Raw genomic sequence first — 22,786 nt, 5'->3', positions numbered from 1 at the left:
GCTGTGAGTGCGTGTGTGATTGAATGCCTCTCTTTAATCAGCGGCCTGACACGGTGTGAGGGGGACTCGCCTGGTTCCACTTGTTGTTCAGGGGTTAATGGAAAAGATTTCTAAAGATTTATTGAGGGGGCGTTTAATGACCTGATCGGTTTCACCGTGTGAAAACAAATGATGCTGTAAAACCTCGCTGAGTTGAGGAGGGGGGGGGGGGGGGGGGACGACTCACTTGACTCACTTTGCCAAAATTAATGACCAAAAAGAGGGGAATTACTGTTTATAGTTTGTTTTCCTTTTGACACACTTAGTGACTTACTTACTCACTAACGATACAATCCATTTAACAATATTGCTTCTTTCAGAGTAGCCTGACCCACAGGAAGTGTTTTTAAAATTTCAAACTTTTATCTACGGCTTCACTTGAAAAGAGCAAGATTTAAATTAAGTAAAATTGGTAGTTTGGACTGTTTAGAAACACGATAAAGACACTTAACTCTGCGTGGCAGGAAATTGGCGTTGCTGGTCTTCTGTCTCGGTTAGATTTCATAGATGTCATGTGAGATGATAACTCAGGTCATTTTGCACACTCTGCTGGACTTTCTCCTCCTGCTGCACTCGCTTTACACATATCTTTCTGTCTTTGCAATCGATCCTAACTCTTTATGCAGCTTATTGATTTGTTCTCTGTAAATTCCCGATGAGCGCTATTTTGCTTCGACATCAGTAAAATCGCCTACTTCACCGGGAAAAAAAAAGCAAAAATAAATAAATAAAAAAAAAATACAACACTGAAACAGGAAAAAAGTACAGTTTAAAAAGCATGATGTGAAAGTTCATTTTATTAGCTTTCGACAGGTTCAATAGGTTAATTACAAAAAAACAAAAACAAAAACAAACAAACAACAAAAAAGGAACTTTAAAATATTTTTTAAAGATAGACGTTGTAAACCAAAATGGATCAAAAGAAAATGAGACAAAGATTTTGAGAATATAAGAAAAATATGTGACCGGGCAGGACACTCGCGGTTTCATAAAATCCAAAGGCTTATGCGATAAAACAAAATAGGCGTGTTCCCTAAACCAATACAACATATAAACCATCTGCAAAAAATAAAGTCTTCAAGAGCAATTGGCAAAAATTAGTCCCCTTTTATTCACAGACTGTGCTTTGGATTTAGGCTGCTCTTACATCTTTAGTTCCATTCACATATGGCTTGCTGGATATTATTAAAACAGTGAACAGAGTCTTGTTTATTCCTAAGGCAACAATATACAAATTATGGAGTGAAAAATGAACTGATTGTGGCTGAAAAGCAGAAAGATGAGCAATGGTATCTTGAAACGAAACTCATCAAATCAAATAATAAGCCAACTTCTTTGCTGAAACCTGGAGAGATCTGAATCAAATTAAAAGGAAATTAGGCCTGCAACCATCAGCCACAGTTGTCTCATTACAGCGGAAAGATAATCCACAAAAGCCTTAAACCACACACACACACACACACAGTGGGCAGGAGAGGCAGGATTTCACAGTGTTAGAGTTAAACAATGGGAACTATGGGAAGTTTTTTTTAAAAAAAAAAGGTATATATTTGAGAATGTGTCTGAGGTATCATAAGATTTAGAAGCCGGTTTGAGTTTTTACTAATGTCATGACACATTAGAAATGTATTCCATTAAGCCTTGAGTGGTTTATAAAGCACACAAGCCCTGTGGAATTTTTTTTATCATGTTTGTGTCACATAGTCAGATTATGTGCAGCTGAGCAGGGAGCTGACTTTGTCACTTCTAAGTACACAAGAAGAGTATTTCAGTGGGAGGAAAAAATAGATATGTTACATTTCTCCAACATCTAAGGAAATATCATTCAGGCTTAGAATAATATTGAAATCTTGGATTTCCTGACATGTGTAAGGCGATATATTGAGGCTTTATGAGTGTTGTGAGCTGACTTCTGGCTCCTGTTAAAATGAGATATCCCTCAAACCCATTTTGATGCTTGACTTTAAGTAATTTTAAATACGCTCAGTGTCCGGATTTTTCCATATTCAGCACAGGTTTTGTTTGTTTTATTTGTTTCATCACATTCAATCATCCAGAGACATCAATTTCAAGGATATCAAATTGAAAAAAAAAGAAAAGATATACATTTATAATAAACACAGAGAAATGGACCCTCCGCAGTTTTGCAAATCAACCCTAGAGATATTCTAAAGTTAACACTTGCAACTCAAGTATTGCTTCATATTAGAAAAAAACAGTGTGAATGTGTGTATGAGACATTGCATTCAAATTTAGCTCAAAGTTGAGAAAAAAAAGATCTCTCTTATTATAAACACTGCAGTCCTAGAATTATATGGCGATGGTTAGAACCACATTTTACACAAAGCTGAATGAGAAAAGTCAGGTTTAAAAGCTGACTGCATGTGCGGAGGAGTTAGAGAATAAAGAGGTCATAAAAACAACAACCTCTGTTAAAACAAAACAAATGGTCACCAGTTAGAAGTGTGTTCAGTCTTTGGTGAAACATTTGTTGTGGTTATGGGCTAAAAAAAAAGAAAGAAAGATGGGGTTAGGTTAAAATGATACAGAACCTTAGCAGAGGATACCATACTGCAAGAGCTGATGTCGGGGTAAGCAGCCCAGGCTTTAGGACCAGGGGGGAAGAGGGAGAGGAGGGAGAGGCTGAGCGGTGAAGACTGGAGGGCAGGCGGGGCATTAGCTCAGTTCAGGCTGATGTCAGGACAATTAGAGGTGCACCACAGCGCATTGTGCACAGCGCCTGTCAGCCTTAATCTCTGCTGCCGTGGCCCGTACCCGCAGCCAGGCCACAGCCCACGGGAAGCGCTAACACTCAGGCCCATATTGCTTTGACAGTTGCGCTCATCTAGAAGTAATGCAAAACGTTATCGTGATGTATACATGGTGACCCTGTACTCTTGTCTCTTACAACAACACGGCTATGTGTGTGTAGAGCCAGGGAGGGCTGGAAGGGAGAAATGACACTCAGGGAGAGGAGTTAGGGGAAAGAGAGGTTACAGAGGGAGAGGGAGAGAAAAAATAGCAAAGAGGACCTGGAACCTTAGACTCTCTTTCTGCACCCCCCATCCCCCTGCCCATCCCTCTCTTCTTGTTCCAAGTCATTTTCGTTGGTCCTTTACAAATCTTGGTGTTTGTTTTTCAGGGAGCTGCTGCGTGTGGTGACAGTGTTGGAGGTCTCTTCCGCCTCCTCGTCCTCTTTTGCCTCCAGCACCTCACTGAAGAACCTGAAGATGGAGTTGAAACTCATCCAGGAGGTCAGCTCATGCCGCTCAGTGCCTACATGTAAGAGACACACACATAAACACATAACCATTAGCATGAGCAAAGTTTACAAGTATAAAGTAAAGTTGGTATGTTGGATATTCTGACATAAATATAAATTAAGCTCTGCATTCTAAACACCTACTGTGGCTATAAGTGAACATTATTTAGTCTTGCAAGGCTCACCACTCCCACAATGCACTGCATCGCCCCATGCAAGTCTGAGGCCTTATGCATGAGAGCCATGACAGCCTATGACCTATTAGTCCAATGGGACAGCCTCAATATGTTATCCAAGTGGATACCTGATAATCAACACCACCACACGTCCCTCTTTCCGTCTCAGGCCTTCCAACAAAACCAGAGTTATGCACAATGGGGGCACTAAGCGAAACCAGTGGAGCGGTAGTCATTCATTCTAAAGGGCTGATTGAGGATAGGCAAGACAGACGCTGGAGAGAGGTAACCAGCGAGCATATCAAGTGGTCGGGTGGTGGTGGGGGGAGGCAGCAGTGCTGGGTTTCCCTCTGACCTCCTCCAGGTTAGCCGGTTCCCAAGTTGGGGTCACACTGGAGCATGAAATCTGGTACATGCGCCTTGGGTTCCTGCCCGCCTCAGGGGTTAGGGTATCGCTAGCCAGTCTTTTAGTTAGATGCAAACTCTATGTCAGTTTCTATGTTTCTCCTACGCCAGCTAGTCTCGCTACGGAACACTTCGGCTCTGCATCGGAGCACCCATGATGGGGACAGATCGTGGCTGCAGCTTTTGCCCGAGTCGTCTCCCACTCCTGCTCGCTAACCGTTCAGCAGGAGCACTAATAGATAATGGCTTGTTTCTGCTGCCGCTGGCTAGCAGCTCAGCTGCTTAGCAACACAACTGTAACTGGACTTGAGAAGCCATATTGAGGTGCCCTCTTGTTTCCCAGAGGGAGAATAGGTTTGCAGTGAGATGATGTTAAGAGTTTCATCCCTTGATAGATGGAGCTAAGAAAAAATTACATGTGTTTACAGACAGAGAGATGAGTGAATACAAGCTTTGAAATAATGGGTTTTCTTTTTTGAATCCTTATTTGCACACTTTTTTGTTGGGACCTGCATTTGTTTTCAAGATAAGAAAATTAAAATGTGTCCCCTCAATTTTCTCTGGAGGATTAAAAAAAGGATAAGCTTAGTATCTGAAATCAGTTAGGGTTTTAAGAAAACAACTGGTCCCAACAGAAAAGGGTTGAAAACCACGACCCTTGTGGATGACTTAAATCAGTTCAACATTAAAAATCCCACTCTATTTCTCCTCCTCTCTTCACTACCTTTCTCCTCCCGTCTCCTCTGTGTACATGCGATCGGCTACAAAAAACTAGACTTGAAGGCCGCAGGGATACAATTAGGAAGCACCTTAAAGGCTCTCTCACCACAGACAGGCCTCTGATGACCACTGCACTGACCCCATGTTTATTAGATTGACCCCTGCCTGGACGCATTAATGGAGATGGCGTGCGTGCACGGGTGTGTTTGTGTGTATGATTGTTATACCGAGGGTAAGTGCGGGCTCTTTGGCTGAGAGTGGATTTGGGTTCAGTTGCTGGTGGTGTGTGTGTGTGTGTAATTTGTGTGCACAAGTATGTAAGGGGGTTCTCGATCACTCTGAGATAAGGGAGTGTGCTGCAGACTATATAGCAAGTCAGTGCCTTGGGTCAAATTTACTGGCCTGGCAATCATGGGAGTCAATAACCCCACACTCTCAGTGACTCTACTACCTGTGTAGGGCTCAACATAACACCCATCCCTGGAAAACAAAGACACAGCCCTCTCACACCTCTAATCTATCATTTATATCCAATTTGAGGCACTGTGATCTTTTTCCACCTCCTACTCCTCCTCAATTTCCCCATCTCATCGGCCTCTCCCTCACTAGTGTTTTTACTTCTGTTTTGTCCTTTTTTTCTCCTGCAGAAGCGATCAATGCCGCAGCGCTCTCTCATTCACCCTGAACTGGTGGTGAACTCCTCCGGAACAGCCGCCAGCCTCTCCACCCTATCCCATCGCAGCCCGGGGTCACCAGGGGGGCGTCTCTGTGCCAATATGCAGATGAGCCTGTGCCCCTCCAGTGACTCTGGTGTTAAGCTCCACCCTCTCTATATGATGGAGCCCCCTGCCTCCCCCAGCCACCCAACAACGCTCACACACACAGACATAAGAGACATAAACGCACTCTCACACTGGCTTAAATAGGCCTTTAACAGCTTATGTCCGCTCTTCCTTTAATAGCCAAAGTGTGTCGAACCTAATGGATGTTGTCAAAGCTGAGATGTGACGACTGATTTAGAGGAGGAACCCCAATGACCAGCTAGCCACTAAAGAGAGAGAGAGAGACAGAGAGAGAAAGAGGGAGAGAGAGAATTACCTCAGCTGTGCCACAAATCAAAGTAATATCTTTAAAAGATGTAGGGATCGATGAGGTGTCATCTGGCTGTATCTTGCGTGTAAAGTGAACCCATAAACAGCCAATGAGTATGACTTTATCCTCAATTTTAGTCTCTTACTGGAAAAGTTTTTCAACTGCTAAGCAGATTTTTTTTAATTTCTTTTTCAATAATTGATTTCAAGTATTGTTACAATACTATGTAGTGGACAAAAAGTGGTTCCATTTTAATCAGTTTAATTACAACTTGTATCTAGTATTTAATTGATCAAACTTTAAAAATAAAGCACCCTGTATGTTTATGTGTGCTTTCTCACATTAACTGTGAATCAATTAAGTTGCATGTGCCAATTTTAACAAGATCATTGGCACTGTATTCATTTAATAAAGTTTATTGTAAATTCAATTATGTCCTCATTTATGCTAAATGCAATAATGATGTTACTGTGCACTCGTAACATCGGGTATTGTCATGGGAAGTGCAGAAAAAATTCTCTTTACTTTCACAATGTTTTTGTAATTAGAATTAGGCAATGGCAAGCTTAACAGAGATTATTTCAGCGAGTAGAATGATGATGGCTGTAACCTTGAGGTGATGCAACAGACACACACACACACACACACACACACACACACACACACAGATACACACTCACACGCAGAGCTTGGTGATGATGTTTCACTGTAATGCAGGAAAAGGCAGGTATGTGGTCTGCGGTGAAAGCTCCCCTTCCGTGCTCTCTGCTCGGGTCATGGCAGAGTTTCAGTCCGGCGCCTAACCCATGCCCTGTGTTTGAACATTCTGTGTGTGTTGTCTGAGCCTGGTGAGGCTGCCTCATTATGTGACAGGCAGAGGAGAGTATTTGATCCTGGATATTTAGCCTCCTCCACTCTGTCACAGCCACTGGAGCCCTCTCAAGGTAATTGACTGACTGTTTGATCTCCCTCTGACTCTACACTGGTACAAGATGCAAACACACACACACACACACACACACACATACACACATTCGTCACTTGCAAGCATCTACTAATGGGTGGCACACACTCACACATACATTCACTCACACATCATGTAGCACATACCCACTGTACCCTCCCCCAAAACACCAAACAAGCCAACGCAGCTCCCCCCCCAATATACACACACACACACACACACACACAGAGTTGTTATCATTTGTGTGCAGTGAGGTAAGGGAACAGAGGAGGAGAGTTTTGAGCGGTTAAAAAGGAAACAAGGAAACTCCTCCATAGCTATGGGCCATGCTTTCTTCCCTCCGCACCAAACGCTGCATGCTGTTACAAATGGTAATCGGCTCTGATTGTCACAAATTTCAAAACAAACGCTAGGTGACTAAAAAGCCAAAGTGACGCCCCGAGTGATACTCTGACAGAAAGCCCGAATCAAAGCATGCCGACTATAATTAGGTTCCATCTGGGCTACATTATTTAAAGCCGCACCAGTTAATTGCTTGTGTACAAATGGCCTATTTTATTTGAATCAAACTTTTTTTTGTGATTCGTAATTACATTGATGTGAAGGGGGCCATATCTCTTTACTTCATTTATAATATAAATACATATTCAAATTATTAAGAGGACTCTGAGGCAGGGGAAATGTAAAGTGATGATACTTTTCTTTGTGTGAATTGAATTCCTTTCAACAATTATGAGTGCTTAATCAAATATACTGACATTTGGGTTAAACATTTAATGAGCTTCAATTAAAAAAAGGGAGATGAACAATGATATAATCATGAGGCGAAAATTACAAAAACAGAATACCTAACAGGACTGATGTGCCTGATATTATTTCATGTAGAAGCAAACATTTTCTCATTTCCTCTTGTCAAAGTTTTCATCAAAAATCTAACAAACTGTGTTTTCTTATCGATTTCTTATCGATGGTAACCTGAGCTTTTGTTTTATCTCCATGTGAGGCAGAGCAGTGCGTGGTGGTGCGGGCCATGGCTGACTGCAACCTTAGCCGATCTGCTGTTTGTGGAAACTATCTGTTGCATGGATCAGCGGTGGGGAATCGCTATCTGTATCCTGGTTGTCAGACGATCGGATTTCCGCCCCTGACGCTCTCTGATATTAGATGATCTTCCATGGTGTGTGTGAGTATGTGCAAAGTGTGTGTCTGTGTGTGCAGTTGTGTGTAAGAGATGCACACGCGCGTACAGTCAGTTATGCGTGTTGTCATCTTGCTTGCCGACATGCGTAAAGGTCAAGAATGTCATTTTGTCCCACGTGGCTGTCTGTCGAAGGGAGTAGGACATGTTGCCACTGGAGACGAGGTCAGAGAGAACCCAGGCAGGTGACAGCCGGTCAGACACACTGCCAGAGCAACTCTGTCCTCTATAACAAAACATGGAGATGTTGTCCTCAGTCAAAAAGCTAATTAAATCTAAATTTACTCCCCCTCCTCGTCTCTCCACCACCACTCCTCAATTTCCACTCAGGGTGAAGACATCCACGTCAAACCCACTGACAGTGTAGCATAGGTGTAATCAGACTTTGTTTTTGCTATGCTACGCTATGTGTCTTCATATTTAATAAAATCAACATGGCACTAAGCCTTCACGCATCTACAGGGGCATGAGAGACACACATGCATCACAAAAGGATAAAATTAAACAGAAAAATGTCTAAAACAGAGCTCATTTCATCAAACCAGTATCACCACTGCTGCTTCTCGAACGCAATTCATTTTTAATGCTCGTTGGTAAACGGGGTCTACCCCCCCCCACCATCTCCCTCGTACTGCTTTTAATTACTTTGCTTATTATTGTGTGTTGTTGTCAGACAAAAACAAGGCAGAACTCATTACACATCCAGAGATGAGGAACCTGAATCACTAGCTACAGGGGCCGCTGAGGGGACTCTGTATTTGCTTATATAAAACACAAACAGAGGAGGGACATAGAGAAACAAAGTCGAGTGAAAGCCCAGAGAGAGGAGGATATCACATTAACTTGTTGAAATCATCAGCCAAAGTAACCTACTTTTCATTCCATATTATAATCCCAGGAAGAGTAAAACTTGTGACAACAAGGACTCCACACAAAAGACAGTGTGGCACCGTACTTTCTACTTCTTTCTCCTTCAGTTCCCTCCCTTCATCTATCCTTCCCCACTTGCTGCCTCCATCCCCAGACTGCACTGAGTGCTTTTTTATTTTAACGTGAATGAGTGGCCTTGGCGGTCATAAAGGACCCTCGCTTTTATAGACTTGGAGCGCAGTATTTACAAGATAACCCTGGTCCAAGGACAGCGGCAGCTATTTGATACCAGTGTCAGACTCTCCCCGCTCCTCTTCAGTAAAAATCGAAAGCCGAAACATGCCCTCGCCTCTGACAGCACCTCTCAATGTCAGTTGTTTTATTCCGCTTGACTAAATTGGTATGAGACACTGTGGAACAAGAGGAGAGACAGATCAGTTGCACCTTTTCTCGTTTACTTGTTGAATTGGAATAATAATGCCTTTAAATACTGATTTATTAATAAAGTGCATAAAAAAATTAAGATTGAATATTCAAAATAGCAATGTAGCCCATATTTACAGTATGTGAGAAAAAAAGTTGCTATGAATTAGTCTCTAGAGTAAAATCAGTCAAATATATGAAATGAATGCATATCAGGATAACTATAACATTTTATTTAACTCATAATCAAATCTTATTTTCCTTATATTAAAGACAGGACAGTGTGCTGTGAATAAAACTCTGAATTACTACTTTAGTTATGGCTAAAAAGACAGAGAGACAGTGGTGTCATTAGGCCTGGGTGTTCAAGGCTTCATCCCCAAATGTTGTGTAATATACATAGGCTATATATATCTTATATATAAAACAAAACAAAAAAACAACAACACCAAAATGTAAATAATAATAATGATTAAAAAATAATTAAATCCTGGGGAAGGATCCCTGCAGACCTCCCTACTCAGGTACAGGCTGATCCCCCAATGCCCTCATGTCCTAGAAACGCCCCTGCAGAGAAACATCTGTATTGACTTGATGGCAATATTACATAAAATAAGCTATTTGTTTAAAAGGGAGAATTTGAAATGATAATCTGAGCACACTGTTTGCTTATACAAGTTTAACTGACTACAGTAAGAAACACAAATTGTGAGAATGTCTTTAATAGAGAGAATTCATGGCAGCTTTGGAAAACAATCAGATGCACACATAGCACACATTCTGCTATTTCTTTCCTTCTAGAGACGTGTTCCATGTTCACCATTATGGATGACAAATGTTCACTCCAGCATATCCAAGATTCAGTGGCAGCTTTTTTTTTTTTTTTTAATGCACTTGCTCTGCACATGTATACCTGTTGATTCAGTGTACGTTTGTGACAGAGAGAGACACAGAAAGAGAAATTGAGTGACTGAGTGTGCGTACACATGTATGTGTATGGAGGGGCCTTGTTGGGAGTGCCACCCAGACATTAGCACTGTAAACAGTGTAGGCCTCCTTCCCTGTCCAGAGCCTTTGTTCCATCTGCACCACCATTGGTTGGGACTTAAATGGCAAACACTCAGGGGCTGCTAGCTCGCCTGACACGGTTTTGTTTTTGGCCTATTGAGGGGCAATGGAGAGCTTCTGTTTCTATGCCCAGGCACAATGTGTCTCAAAAGCAGCATGGCTGAAAGGAGAGGCCCCCACAAAGACTGTCCATTAGTGGAGGCACTGCATGCATGCGTATACGTGCACTTGCATAGGCACAAGCACATATGTACACACACTGACACACACATCATGACGCCTGGGCAAGGGTTAGGACAGACAACCTTGGCAAAGACACTGGTGGAGATGGAGCATGCGCACATGTTTCCACCAGCATACATACAAACATACAGTCTATATAACCAAATCCAAGCCAACCTGCACACTTGCTACACCACTTCACTACACTACACTCACTCCTTACTCACATAAACACACAACCCCTGCTCCACTTCAACACAATGAGGTCAGGTACACACACTAGTGCACACACACACACACACACACACACACACACACACATCCCCAGCACCTTCAGGACAATACCAGACAGACATAGAAAACACACACACACACACACACACACACAACCACACTTCTACAATATCAGACATACACACATCACTCAGTCACAAAAGAGGTGGAGGAGGAGTAGAGGGGTAAGAGAGGCCCCCTTGCACCTGTAAGAAAGACAGGCCGCATTCAGAATCAATGGTCACAGAATAGACAGGGCTGAGTGTGGGAACCCCCCACACATGGCCATGGGGATCACACACACCTTACATACAGCCCTCCTTCACTAACCAGGTTGTCTAAGCTCTATAGTGCACAGCCACTAAACACCAGTAGCACATGCTTTGTACCATGCACAGCATAACTGCAATGTATCTAAAGGCATATACATTGGCAGCACAGTGAGGGAATGTAAACATGACAATCTTTTCCTAAATTATTTCTTAATATTCTACCAAAATAATCTTTCTCCTGCGCTGTTTATACAATCCCACATTTGCTGCTTTTTTCAATTACAATCTAACTATAAATCAGGGAATCTCTGTGTGTTTGAAAATGTCATAAAAAGTCATAGTATAAAATGTCAGAGAAATAGTTTAAAGCATAGTCAAAAAAAGAAATGTCACAAAAAGTCATTCAATAGTATGCTGAAAAAGGAATATTCATAAAAAAAATCCTAGAAGTCATAGTATACTATGTCAAAAAGGGTGATTAAAAAGTCAGTAGCAAAGTATGTCGGAAAAATGTCCCAAAAAGGTCATAATATAGTATGTCGGGAAAAAATGTCATTAAAAAGTCATAGTATATCATATTGAAAAACTATCATAAAATAGTCATAGTGCAGTATGTAGAGAAAAATGACATAAAAAGTAGTGGCAAAGTGTTTGCGAATGAAAAAGTCATAGTATAGTATGTGGACAAAAATGCCATTCACTAGTATGTCAAATAAAAAACTGTCATAAAAACTAAGAGAAAATTACGCTGTCAAACATGCAATGAAAAAGTCACAGCGATGGACTAGCAATACTACAAGTCAGTGCATTAAATACAGAGAGCGCTCTTTAGAGGGCGCTGCTACAAGTGTGATTCCGACCAATCATCGTATGCCGTCGTCATGACGTCACCGAGGGTCTCGTGACCGTGCGCGAGGTCATGGGTCGTCGGGGAGGCGTGTCAAGAGAAAAGGACGATGGCGGAGGACGCTGAAATGTTTGAATGTGGAAGCGGGAGATCGACCGAGAAGCGAAAGAAAATGAGGACGGACTCATCGATCCGTAGCGAGTATGAACGGGACAGAGTGCATTCGGACACTTGTTGTTGGACTCAAGCTGCGGGGTTTGATCGAGGGGACAGGGTGTGGAGCTCTGTCGGAGAAACATCCCAGAGTGGAGCCTGGACTTTTCAAACACTGCAAAGGTGTTACAGGCTGTTTCCGGATGACAAGATTTGATAGGGGAAGTATTTAAGGAAAACGTTGCGATGAAATCTGTTATGCTTCTTTTTGACCCGGAGTACCTGCCCGACAGGGTGTTTTTGGATCAAGTGTGGCATTATTTTTCCAAGCCACTGCAATGCAAGAACTGTTGGAAGTTTTGGACATAGTTTGTTTGTCTGCAGAAGGGACACTGAAACGTGTGGTAAATGTGGAGGACATGATTGTGCCGGAGACTGTGTGACTGTACCGGAGTGTGTCCTTTGTAGAGGCCATTATGCGGCATGGGAGGCTACCTGTCCACAGAGAGTGAGGGAGACAGACACTGTCAGGGCCCGGATCAAGAAAAGACATAAAGGTGAGACTGATGGTGGGACCAGCTATGGTGAGCGGCGCGAGGCTATGGTGGACGTGTCAGTCAGGACACATAAGGAGTGCATTTGTAAAGATCAAATTAAATGTTTGGCCTATGTGGCGATCGTGATAAATTGTACTGCTGGCACTGAGAGAAAGTCTGAGAAAATAGAGGTCATTATTGACGCGGCAAGGAGGTTTCTGGATGTTGGAGAGGTTTCGGGAGAGGATGTGCAGTAGTTGTTGAGAGACGCTTTTGGGCTCTCTCAATCAGCCGAGAAGTAGTTCAGATACATTGAAGAGGGAGCGGGATACGAAGGGCTATTGTGATTATTGTTATTCTTATTATTGGTATTGTTAGCCTATTCCTACTTAGTTAGTGGAGACATTGGGTTGTATCCAGTAGGTGGCGGTAATGCGACTTTATGGACGCCAACCGCCATTACACCCGACAGAAGAAGGAGAAAAAGAGGCGCGTTAATCATGGCTACAGCCTAAGTGCTGTGTGTGACACCAGAGGCCTTGTGCTCGGAAAAGAAATAACGATTGTGGACTCGTCTTTTTGTGTCTCGAAGAGGACGATGTGGGCTGTGTATTCTTTAAATTGAACTTGAGGTAGGAATCTGAAAACATGGCAAAAAATTAGCCCAGTTAGCCGTTATGTATGTTAGCTAGGTTAGCGTCGCTGTATGTAAACAGGGGTCTTCTCAATACAACATTTTGCTCAGTATCACTACAGTCCTCTTCGTCAGGAAGCATTATGTTATCCTGCTGGCGAACAGCAGGATATGGGTTGTTGACTTCGGTCAGGCTGTCAAACTAGAAGGAAAAAAATTGCATTTGTTGTCCCGACATTGTGCCATGGTAGGCGGCGACGCAGTCAAGTCAACCCCCCCCTCCCCCTCCTCCTCCCCCGCACTCCTTCTTCAAAACAAACCGTGTAAGTTGAGTAATACTGTTGCTTGTTGATAATGTTAGCTAAATGATGTCAAATTAATTACATGCTGATATAGCTCCGTGAACAAGAAATGCTAATGTTGTTGTTACCTGTAGCTGGCTAGCTAGCTTCATGCTAGCAAAACGCCCACTCCTCCGTAATTTCTGCTCAAAATTTGTGCCCACTGTTGCTTTGCACTTATTTTTCTTTCATCTTTAATGCTACAATAGAAAGATAAGGGAGGAGGTGGACCAGAAGACAACACTGATGCTCATGCAGAGGCTTCACAGGTGAGGAGAGATTATAATTGGCTGAGAAAATATATCTGTAGCATAAAAGTGATGTTGAGATTAATTTCCATAGCTATTGAACAACTTATAATTTTTTTTGTTTTATCTGTATTATTGCACTAGATGGCAGGGAGGGGAGGCAGCATGCAGTGATCAGTGCAGAGACCAGACTGCAGTACTGACAGTCAGAGAGAGGCTTCACAGGTGAGGAGAGATTATAACTACTGGCTGTAGGGAAATGTATTTTTAGAAAAAGACTTTGTCATTCATCTCCACAGCTATTTCAGAACTAATCTTATAACATTTCTTTACACATATTTTTTGTTTGTATTGCAACAGACAGAGCTGGGAGAAAGCGGCACACAGTCTGGACAGAGACTGGTCTGCAGCACTGACCATCAGCCCGAGGCTTCACAGGTGAGGAGAGATTATAACTGGCTAAGTACATGTCTGTAGGATAGTGTTGTAACAGCTGTTATTGAACTTTTCATGTTCAGTGTTGTTACTTGGCACTTAATTATCTGGCTTCTTACCATGTAGATGATTGAGGGTCATTTTGTGTCAACTCAACCAGAGCTTGGCAGCTGAAACTTTTTTTGTTTATATTATAAGATTTTGATTATTTTAAAGAACTTGACTTGGTCCCCTTGTGCCATACTGTTGCTGTTTGTAGTTGTTTGGTTCTTTAGCCGCTAAAGAGAGAGAGGCGCAATTAAATGTGAGAGGATGATTAATCGCTCAACAGTGAAATGCCATTTGATGATTGTTGCCATCAACTGAATGTAGGAGTCTTTGATTTAGTCTTAAGTATTTAGATTGGGTGGATTGTAGGTTTTGTTTGTTTTGTTGTTGCTTTTTTGTTTTTTTGTTTGTTTTCATTTTTCCTCGTCTTATTTTTGTTAGTTTAAATCCTGGGTAAGAGTGGTGCCTGCACTACTTGTGTAAATGAACATTATATATTAATTTTGCATTTGTATATTTGTTAAGAATTTCTATGTTTGTATATATTTGCTAACACTTTCAGCAAATTGGCCGATAGCATAGCATGTCGAAAAATGTGATGAAAAGTCAAAGCATTGTATGTCCACAAAAATCTCATAAAAAGACATAGGATAGTATGTTCACAAAGAAAAGTCATGTGGATAAAGTTGTTATATAATGTTGTTCAAAATAGCAGAAAAAGACATAGTATGCTGTCTTCCAAAACAGCATAAAAAAGACTAAATATAGTACGCTGTCTAAAATAGCATAAAATAGTCATAATACATACAATATAGCATCAAAAAGTATCGTATGGTGTCATCCAAAGTAGCAACATTTTTTAGTATAGTTTGTTGTCCAAAAGAGCATAAAAAATTTAGAGAACAATACGTTAGTATAGCATGTTCTCCAAAATAGCATAAAAAAGTCATACTATAGTTTGTCATCCAAAACAGAGTATGTTGTCAGAAATAGCACAAAAAATCATACTTAAGTATAGTATGTTGTCTAAATAAAAAAGTCAAAGTATTCTATGTTGTCCAAAATAGCATATAAAAGTCATAGTTTGGTATGTTGTCCAAAATAGCATGAAAAGGTCATACTATAACATATTGTTTGAAGTGTTATAAAAAGGCCATTCTATATTCTGTCTTAAAAATAGCATAAGGAAGTTATAAAATAGCATAAAAAGCCATTCTATGTCATGGCTCAGAAATGGCAAAAAAATGTCATACTATAGCATGTTGTCCAGACTAGCAAAAAAATCATATCAAAGTGTGGCGTCCAAAGTGGCTTGAAAAAGTCGCAGTGTGTTTTCCAGTATAGCTTAAAAAGTCATAGTGTTGCATGTCATTTAAAATAGCATAAAAAAATCTTTCTATAGTATGTCATCTAAAAATAGATCTAAAAAACATCATACTATAGCATGTCATCCAAAATAGCATATAAAAGCCATACTATAGTATGTTGTCCAAAGTAACATACAAAATTCATGGAATAGGATGTTGTCTAAAATAGCATAAAAAAGACCTACTATAGCATGTCATTCATAATACCATAAAAATGTCATACTGCATACTACATACTGTTGTTTGTCATCCACATAGCACAAAAAAGTCATTGTATAGCACGCCTTCTAAACAACATGAAAAAGTTCTACAATAGCAAGTCATGAAAAATAGCACAGAAAAGTAATAGTACAGTGTGTCATCCAAAATAGCATAAAAATTCATACTCTAATAATACGTCCAAAATAGCATGGGAAAAGTCATACTATAGCATGTCTTCCAAAATATCACGAAAAGGTCATACTGTAGTATGTTGTCCAAAATAGCATAAAAAACGCATAGTATATGTTGTCCAAAATAGACAGAAAATGTCATACTATAGTTTGTCGTCCAAAAATGGCACAAAAAGTCATAGTATAGTATGTTGCTCAAAACAGCGCAAAAAATCATAGTATAGTATGTTGTCCAAAGTAACACAAAAGTCTTACTATAGAGAGTTGTCGAAAATACCTCGAAGACGTCATAGTATAGTATGTCATCCAAAGTAGTGTAAAAAATCGTATTATAGCATGGTGTCCAAAATAGCATTAAAAAATCATACTATATGTCTCAAAAAGTAAGACGAATAAGTCATAGTATATTATGTTGGCCAAAATAGCATAAAAAAAGTCAAACCATGGTAGGTTGTCTAAAATACAAAAAAAAATGTCATACTGTAGTATGTCAAAACAGCATAAAAAAGTCATACTATAGTTTGTCTTCCAAAAAAGCATAAAACAGTCATAGTATAGTAATAACTTTATTTATATAGCACCTTTAAAAACAGTTGTTTTCCAAAATGCTTTGACAGACAAAGCAAAGGTAAAGTCTCAGGGAATAATCAGATAAACATCAGCATCCATGCCAAACAGAGAAAGCGCTAAAACAGTCAAACTAAGAGGCATGGACAAAAATGTGTATACACAAGGTCAACAGGATTACAGCAATAAAAGGAATAAAAGTATGTTGTATAGTTTAGTATGTTGTCTAGTGTAGTATGCTGTCCATAATAGCAGAAAAATGTCATACTATAGTATGTCTGCCAAAATAGCATAAAAAAAGTCATAATATAGTATGTCGTCCAAAATAGCATAAAAAGTCATACTCTAGTGTGTCGTCCAAAATAGAAAGTCAAAGTATAGCATGCCGTCCAAAATAGCATGAAAAAGTCATACTATAATATGTCCTCGAAAAATAGCACAAAAAAGTCCTGGTATATTTTGTCGTCAGAAATAGCATTAACAACATCATACTGTAGTCCGTTGTCTAAAATAAAAGAAAAAAGTCATACTTCAGCATGTTGTTCATAATGGCTTGATAAAGTCATAATATAGTAATTTATCCAAAATAGAATAAAGAAATCATACTGTCACAGGGTGATGGTGTTTGTGTTTGTGGGCATCCTCTGTGTTTTTGCGGGATTGACAATTTGACCTAAAAAGACACTTAGGTGCAGCTGGTGCTGATTGGTGCTTGGGGCTCAACAGCGTTGTCTTGTACTTCCCCCTTCACAGCAGTCAGAGGAGATGCAGCACAGATGTGTGGGGTGCGCACAGCTGTGAGAGGAAGACTGACGCTGTGGCAGAGGGAAACAGGACAGACTTGGTCTGCAACGACGAGATTGACGTTGAAAGGAAAACCCCAGCCTGCGGCAGGTCGAAGACACAAGACGGCAGAACCTGAGGGTGCGAGACGTTCGACAGCTTACTGGAGCCACGACCTGCGGGGGAGGAACACAGGCCTGACACACATCAATGCTGCCAAAGCAGGCCGCTGCAGAGAGGGGAACAGACTTTGTGGAAAAGCGGACAGGTGACTGCACCTTCACCCCTCCTCCAGTTAAATCCATCTCATATTTTTTGATGGTCTTAACTGTTTAAACATGATGTGGCCCAGAGTCTTTTCAATAGTGATTACATCAGAGATTGACCTACTAGATAAGGACAGAGCCTGTGTCTTTTTTTGTGTGTGTTTTGTTTTTTCAGTTTAGTTTTCTTTGATATTGATTTGCATGCTTATTTGATTCATTTGGTTGCAGGGTGTAGTTGCTAGATTACTTTTTTTTGTTTTGTTTTGTTTTCCCAGTTTATTTGACTGAATTATTTTACTTAACTATATTTGCTTTATTGATAGGAGTATTTGGTTTGTGATTTAAATCTGGTAATTGATGTTGGCTCATCCTGTTTAGTTCAAGGTAATGTCATGCTATATTAATACCCGATGAAAAGATGAGGCAGAGGCAGTTAAGCCATCTGATCTGGGTTCTACTCTAATGACTAGTTAAAGATGCGAAGTGTAGGAGAAGCTGAGGACCATTGCTGTGCTACAACTAAAAGGCTGAAAATGACATATTATAGCTCATAGAGACATGTCATAAAATAATTTTTGAAAAAAGGCCAAAAACATAATTATACAGCATGCCAAAAAAAAGGCTAAAAGGTCATAACATAGCATGTCCAAAAATGGCTGAAAGCAACATAGTATAATATGATGAAAAATGTCCAATTTTTACATATCAAAAAATGGCTGAAAACCGCATATTATAGCTCGTAGTGACATGTTATGTATAGCATGTCATAACAAAGGCCAAAGTGGAAAAAAAGACAAAAAAAACATCACAATTTAGCATGTCGAAAAAATGACCGAAAACGCCATGATATATATAGTATGTTGAAAAACATAAAATTTTGACATGTCACAAAAATTGCTGAAAACTACATATAATGGCATATAGAGACATGAAGTAGTATACAACTGGAAAAAAAGGCCAAAAGTGTCATATTATAGTATGTCAAAAAACGTCAAATTTTGACATGACAAAAATGACTAAAAACTACATAGTTTAGCGGATAGAGACATGTAAAAGTATACAATGTGGAAAAAAAGGCCACAAAAATCCAAAAATGTCCTAGTATAGTACGTCAAAAACGTCAAATTTTGACATGTCATAATATGGCTGAAAACAACATATTATAGCTTTTAGAGATGTGTTATAGTATACAGTGTGGAAAACTGGCCAAAAATGTCCAAAAACATCATAATATAGCATGTAAAAAATGGGTTCAAATGACATAGTAAAGAATGCCGAAAAATGTCAAATTTTGCCGTGAGAGCGAGGTATTATAGCTTGTAGTATAGCATTTCGAACAAAAGGCCAAAAACATAATATCGCATGTCGAAAAACATAAAAAAACCAACAGTATAGTATGTGATAAATTTCCAAATTTTTTACAGGTCACGAAAATGACTGAAAACCAGACTGAAAACTGAGATTGCAGAGACAAGTCACAGTATACCATGTTGCAAAAAAGGCCAAAAACATCATTATATTGCATGGTGAAATAATGAGTTAGTGGTAATATATGGAAAAGATACATTTTGACATATCGAAAAAATAGCAGAAGAAGACTTGATAGCTTCTCGACGTGTAGAAAGTACAAACGGCATATGTTGAAAAACATCAAATTTTAACATGGCTGAAAATGACATAATATAGCTAGTAGAGACGCATGTAAAAAAATGGCTGAATACGGAATATTATACCTTGTAGAGATGTGTCATAGTATACAAAGTGTGAAAAAAGGCCAAAAACTTCATTATTTAGCACTTTGAAAAAATGACTTAAAACACCATAGCAGATAATGTCAAATTTTGGCATGTCAAAGGAATGGATGACAAGGACACATTAAAACTTGTAGAGATGCATCACAGTATACAAAGTGGGGAAAATATAGCATCATAATATAGCATGTTGAAAAAAATGACCGAAAACGGCATGGTATATAGTATGTCGAAAAACATCAAATTTTCACACGTGAAAAAAATGGATGAAAACGACATATTATAACCTATAGAGACATGTAATAGTATACAGTGTGAAAAAAACCATCATAATGTAGCATGTCAACAAATGGCTGAAAACATCATAGTAAAGTATGTTGAATAAAGTCAAGTTTTGACATGTCATAAAAAATGAGTGGAAAAACGACATATTATAGTTTGTAGACATGCATCGTACTATACAAAGTGGAAATAAAGGCCCAAAACTTAATAATTTGGCTTGTCGAAAAATGGCTAAGAACTACATCGTATAGTTTGTTGAAAAACGTCAAATTTTAACTTGTCAAAAAAATGGCTGAAAACCCTATATTATAGCTCGTAGAGATGTGTTATAGTATACAAAGTGGAAATAAAGGCCAAATATGTCATAGAAATGGCAGAAAACAACACATTATAGCTAAATAACAGGCATTGTACGATACAAAGTAAAAATAAAGGCCAAAAAGACACAAAACATCATAATTAAGCATGTCATAGAAATGACCAAAAACGTAGTATAGTATGTCCAGAAATTTGTTGAATTTTGACAATTAAAAAAAATGGCTGAAAACGACATATTATAGCTTGTAGAGACGTGTCATAGTATACAAAGTGGGAAAAAAAGGCCCAAAACATCATCATTTAGTATGTTGTAAAAATGACTGAAAACACCACAGTATAGTATGTCGAAAATTGTCAAATTTTTACGTGTCAAAAAATTGTTAAAAACAACATATTATAACTCGTAGAGACGCGTAATAGTATTGTGTGGAAAAAATGTTCAAAAAAGGCAGAAAACTTAATAATTTAGCATGTCTAAAAAAGTGGCTGAAAATGCCATGTTGTCCAAAATGACACACAAAAGTTATACAAAAATATGTCGTCCACAATAGCATATAAATGTCACAGGAGAGAAGATAGAAAAAATAGCATGTAAATACTAAAACTACGGTGTGACAAAAAAGCCACAAGAACACATACCATAACTTGTTGAAAAAGACATAATAAAAAAAATCTGCATGACATATGTTGAATAGGCCATGAAAAGTAATAGAAAAACCTTTAACAAAAAGTCTCTGTGTATGTATGTGATATGTAGGGGTGTGTTTCATATATTTTGTTAACATTCGATCCAAAGTACTTAACTCTTTGCAGGTGTAATGATGTGCATTGTTGAATTTTGTGTGATTTTGAGGCAAGACATGTGCTGAGTGTTAATAAAATATCATGAACAAGCAAAAGTTTCTGTGGCTCTCTGTATCCCTTGGGGTTGAGCATGACGGCTCGCTGGAGTGTAAAGCATATCTTCATCACGGATGAGGAAACACTGACAAAAGGTAATGTAGCAAACTCAAACATTTTAATCATCAGCTTACTTTCAGAATTAAACAACACTTTTCCTTCCCAAAACAGGAACACCTTTGTCGAGTCTGATGTTGAAGGACCTGCTGAGGACTCCTGCCTTTCTGCGCGCGGCAATACAGGTGAGGAAGACATAGGTTCTGTGCTGCTTCAACAGCAGCTAGGGAGAAGGCTGTTTACTCAATACCCCTTGCAACATGAAGTGGGATCCTTGTTTCAGTGTGAAGAATAATACAGTAAAAATTCATTGATAATTATATTGTGTTATCCAAAATCGCAAAAAAAAGTCATATCATAGTATAGTATGGTGCCCCATTGGCTGAAAATGACATATGTTAGCGTGTAGAGACATGTCATAGTATAGCATTAGGAAAACAAAAGGCCAAAACATCAATTTATCGCAAGTGGAAAAATGGCCGAAAATTGCATACTATAGTATGGCAAAAATGTCAAATTTGGCCTTTTTTGGTCTTTGTTTCTACTTTCTACACTATAACGCGTCTCTACAACCTACAATATGTCATTTTCAGCCATTTTTGGGAGCGGTCAAAATTTGACATTTTTGCCATACTATAGTATGTGATTTTTGGGCATTTTTTCAACATGCTACATTATGATGTTTTTGACCTTTTTAAACCTTTATTTCCACTTAACACACTATGATGCATCTCTACAAGCTATATTATGTTGTTTTTAGCCATTTTTAGGAGCGGTCAAAATTTGACATTTTTCCCATACTATAGTATGCGATTTTTGGCAATTTTTTCAACATGCTAAATTATGATGTTTTTGGCATTTTTTGGCCTTTGTTTCCACTTAACACACTATGACGCGTCTCTACAAGCTATATTATGTCGTTTTTGGCCATTTTTGGGAGCGGTCAAAATTTAACATTTTTGCCATACTATAGTATGTGATTTTTGGTCATTTTTTCAACATGGTAAATTATGATGTTTTTGGCCTTTTTTGGTCTTTGTTTCTAGTTTGTCTACTATAATACGTCTCTACAAACTATATTATTTCATTTTTAGCCATTTTTAGGAGAGGTCAAAATTTAACATTTTTGCCATACTATAGTATGCGACTTTTGGCCATTTTTTCAACATGCTAAATTATGATGAAAATTAGATTAATTAGATTAATTAAATTAGACCAAAAAAGGCCAGAAACATCATAATTTAGCATGTTGAAAAAATGGCCAAAAATCGCATACTATAGTATGGCAAAAATGTCAAATTTTGACCGCTCCTAAAAATGGGATAAAAACGACATAATATAGTTTGTAGAGACGTATTATAGTAGATAAATAGAAACAAAGACCAAAAAAGGCCAAAAAACATCATAATTTAGCATGTTGAAAAAATGGCCAAAAATCGCATACTATAGTATGGCAAAAATGTCAAATTTTGACCGCTCCTAAAAATGGATAAAAACGACATAATATAGCTTGTAGAGACATGAGGTTGTAGTATGTCAAATGGAAACAAAGGCCAAAAAAGGCCAAAAACATCATAATTTAGCATGTTGAAAAAATGGCCAAAAATCGCATACTATAGTATGGCAAAAATGTCAAAATTTTGACCGCTCCTAAAAATGGATAAAAACGACATAATATAGTTTGTAGAGACGTATTATAGTAGACAAAATAGAAACAAAGACCAAAAAAAGGCCAGAAACATCATAATTTAGCATGTTGAAAAAATGGCCAAAAATGGCATACTATAGTATGGCAAAAATGTCAAATTTTGACCGCTCCTAAAAAATGGCTAAAAACGACATAATATAGTATTTGTAGAGACGCGTATTATAGTAGA

The 22,786-nt window shown here is 39.0% G+C and overlaps 1 protein-coding gene and 1 long non-coding RNA gene across 4 annotated transcripts in view; one reads left to right on the top strand and one right to left on the bottom strand.

Moving 5' to 3' along the window:
* Positions 1–820: 820 nt before the first annotated feature.
* The window catches only part of fam172a (family with sequence similarity 172 member A), a 188,648-nt gene continuing 166,682 nt past the window's right edge, over positions 821–22,786 (bottom strand). For 2 of the 3 annotated variants that reach the window (XM_042488202.1, XM_042488203.1), the window contains exon 11: positions 16,956–17,511. In XM_042488202.1, the coding sequence (XP_042344136.1) occupies positions 17,309–17,511 (203 nt within the window). In that variant the 3' untranslated portion in view covers positions 16,956–17,308. Of the gene's footprint in view, positions 3,316–16,955; positions 17,512–22,786 lie in introns of those variants that run through there. The other variant, XM_042488204.1, reaches the window with a different exon arrangement.
* On the top strand, positions 7,610–13,991 carry LOC121944419. The gene is made up of 3 exons (XR_006105904.1): positions 7,610–7,841; positions 13,705–13,764; positions 13,888–13,991. It is a non-coding gene; the product is annotated as an uncharacterized LOC121944419 (long non-coding RNA).

This window comes from Plectropomus leopardus, chromosome 6, assembly GCF_008729295.1.
Source record: "Plectropomus leopardus isolate mb chromosome 6, YSFRI_Pleo_2.0, whole genome shotgun sequence".
Lineage (NCBI taxonomy): Eukaryota > Metazoa > Chordata > Actinopteri > Perciformes > Serranidae > Plectropomus > Plectropomus leopardus.
This window is presented reverse-complemented; position numbering and strand designations above follow the sequence as displayed.